General features: G+C 63.9%; 1 protein-coding gene across 1 annotated transcript; it reads right to left on the reverse strand.

Moving 5' to 3' along the window:
- Positions 1-428: 428 nt before the first annotated feature.
- Positions 429-1379, reverse strand: TMEM121 (transmembrane protein 121). The gene has a single exon (XM_006839473.1). The coding sequence runs from the start codon at positions 1377-1379 to the stop codon at positions 429-431; it is 951 nt and encodes a 316-aa protein (XP_006839536.1).
- Between the last annotated feature and the right edge of the window lie 807 nt (positions 1380-2186).

The raw sequence follows: 2186 nt of genomic DNA on the forward strand, positions 1-2186 counted from the left end.
CCCTTGTTGGTGACAGGAACCGAAAACAAGCAGAGCAGTGCCACTTTGAATACAAAACTGTAAACACGAGTCTTTAAAATGACAGAGGCCAGACGGGGCCCAAGCAGTTGGACAGAGGCCTCCACCTGGGTCCAGAACAGCCCTCCCTCCCACCCAGACGGCCCAGCAGGCAGGGAGACAAGCCTCAGCTCAGCTCCAGGACCCACAATCTGCTCCAAACCCTGAGGCGGGCAGATGAACAAGCGAGGCCTGGAGGAGACCCGGTCCGAGGGATTCCTGAGACGAAGAAGCATCTGTGGTGCCCAGCGTGGGGCTCACAGCCACACCCTCCGCGGGGAGCCCGCCCCACCCCATTCCATGCAAACCACGCAGCCCACCCGCTGCGTCTCTCCACCTCAGGGGCGTCCCTGGGGGCCCCCGCGGCCCTGTCACGTATCCAGGGCGTCCCGCGTGGGCGAGGGCCCGTGGCGCCCTGGCGGACCGTGCAGGGGAGGTGGCTGCGGCAGTGAATTGCGCTGAGGCGGCGGCTGCAGCTCCAGAGCGAGTGCTGGCGGCGGGAAGTCGCGCACCTGGCGACGGTACTCGAGGAAGGTGCAAGCCTTGGTGGCAAGTGCCACCACGTTCTTCCCAACGAAGATGGCCGAGACGCGGCTGTCGTGGAAGAGCGCCATGTTGGCGGCGCGCGCCAGGACGGCGACCACGTTGACAGTGGCCAGGCTGAGCACCGGGTAGAGCATCATCTTCTGCGGCGCGATGTGCTCGCCCTGCATGCTGACCTCGCTGAGCGCCACGCACGGTAATACTAGCAACAACATGTAACAGTAGAAGAAGGTAAGGCCCTCGGCCCACAGCGGCAATCCGGTGCGCGGCGGCTCCCACAGGTTGGCCTGCATGTCCAGCAGGTCCAGCAGGTCCAGTGCCACCCAGAAGAGGCGGCCGCGCAGGTCCTCGCGTTTTCGGAAAGTGCGTACGTACTCCATGCGGTCAAGCGCCACGAGCAGCAGGAAGAGACCAGGTACACACACCGACAGCAGCAGCGTCAGCGCCTTGCGAGCCACCGGGTCGGCCGCGCCGCGCCGCGCCGCCTTGTAGTTTTGGAAGATGAAATAGAGCTTGATCTCCAACACGAAGATATAGAGGAACCAGAGAATCATGGCGTAGCCGCGCTTGGCCGTGCGCACCTCGGCTCCTACCCACACGGCCACGTAGCGCAGCACCAACAGGAAACACACGTCGCCCACCAGCACGATGATGCACACACCGATCTTGCGTGGGCCCTGGTTCTGCTCCACCAGGTAAGCGTCCATGACGGCCATGCTGCCCATGATCACCAGCGTGGTCAGGCACACGTGGCGCCGGTCCGGGGGCGGCAGCACCATGGTCAGCCGCCCTAACCCGGACCTGGGCGCGTGCGCAGCCCCCACGCGAGGCAAGGCGTGCCAGGGACCTGGAGCGCAGTGGCAGCGCTCAGCGGCGTCCAGCCCCCAGGCATGGCCCGGAGTGACCTGGCCCGGGCGCAGGCCTATCTAGCTGCCGGGAGGATGTCATTGTTCCTGGCAGGCGATCTCAGCACCTAGGGAAGACCAGAGGACATAGGGTCAGGGGCGGTCTCTGGGGCTGATCGGACTGGGTGCTCTGAGGCCTTTTCTTCCACCAGAAGTGTGCCCCACGTTGGGTCCGTGGCAGGGGTGGTTAGGGGCTTGGCAGGGGGACAGGGGACAGAGGGAGAAGTGTGGAGAGGAGTAGGGCCTGCAGGGGGCGCTCAAGCCCCACCTGAGGGAACAGAGACCTAGTTCCCGCCATCGCTAAGACAAATGGAACGGATGTAATTTCTCCACCCCAACCCCCGCCGCCCCCTGGCCCCTGCGCGCGCGCGTCCCAGAGCTCCGGTGGTTTGTCACTGCTGAGACGAGCCGCCATCCCTCGCTAATCTGACAGCTCCCAACCTGAGACTGGGTTCCGGGAGTCAGGTTTCCCAACCAGTGCTTCATGAAACCTGAGGGCGGGTCCAACGGGTACTGGATACCAGAAGAGCTGTGGGCAGGCTTTCTGTCCCGGGACTGGGGGCCATTCAATTCCTGGTGGTTCTGCTCATTTTTCCAAGCCTCTGTACCCCTGCTTTGCAACCCCCATACTCTCTCCTGCTCTGACCAACTTCGGCTGGTCCTTTCCTATACAGGTACAGG

This window comes from Chrysochloris asiatica, unplaced genomic scaffold, assembly GCF_000296735.1.
Source record: "Chrysochloris asiatica unplaced genomic scaffold, ChrAsi1.0 scaffold00025, whole genome shotgun sequence".
NCBI lineage: Eukaryota > Metazoa > Chordata > Mammalia > Afrosoricida > Chrysochloridae > Chrysochloris > Chrysochloris asiatica.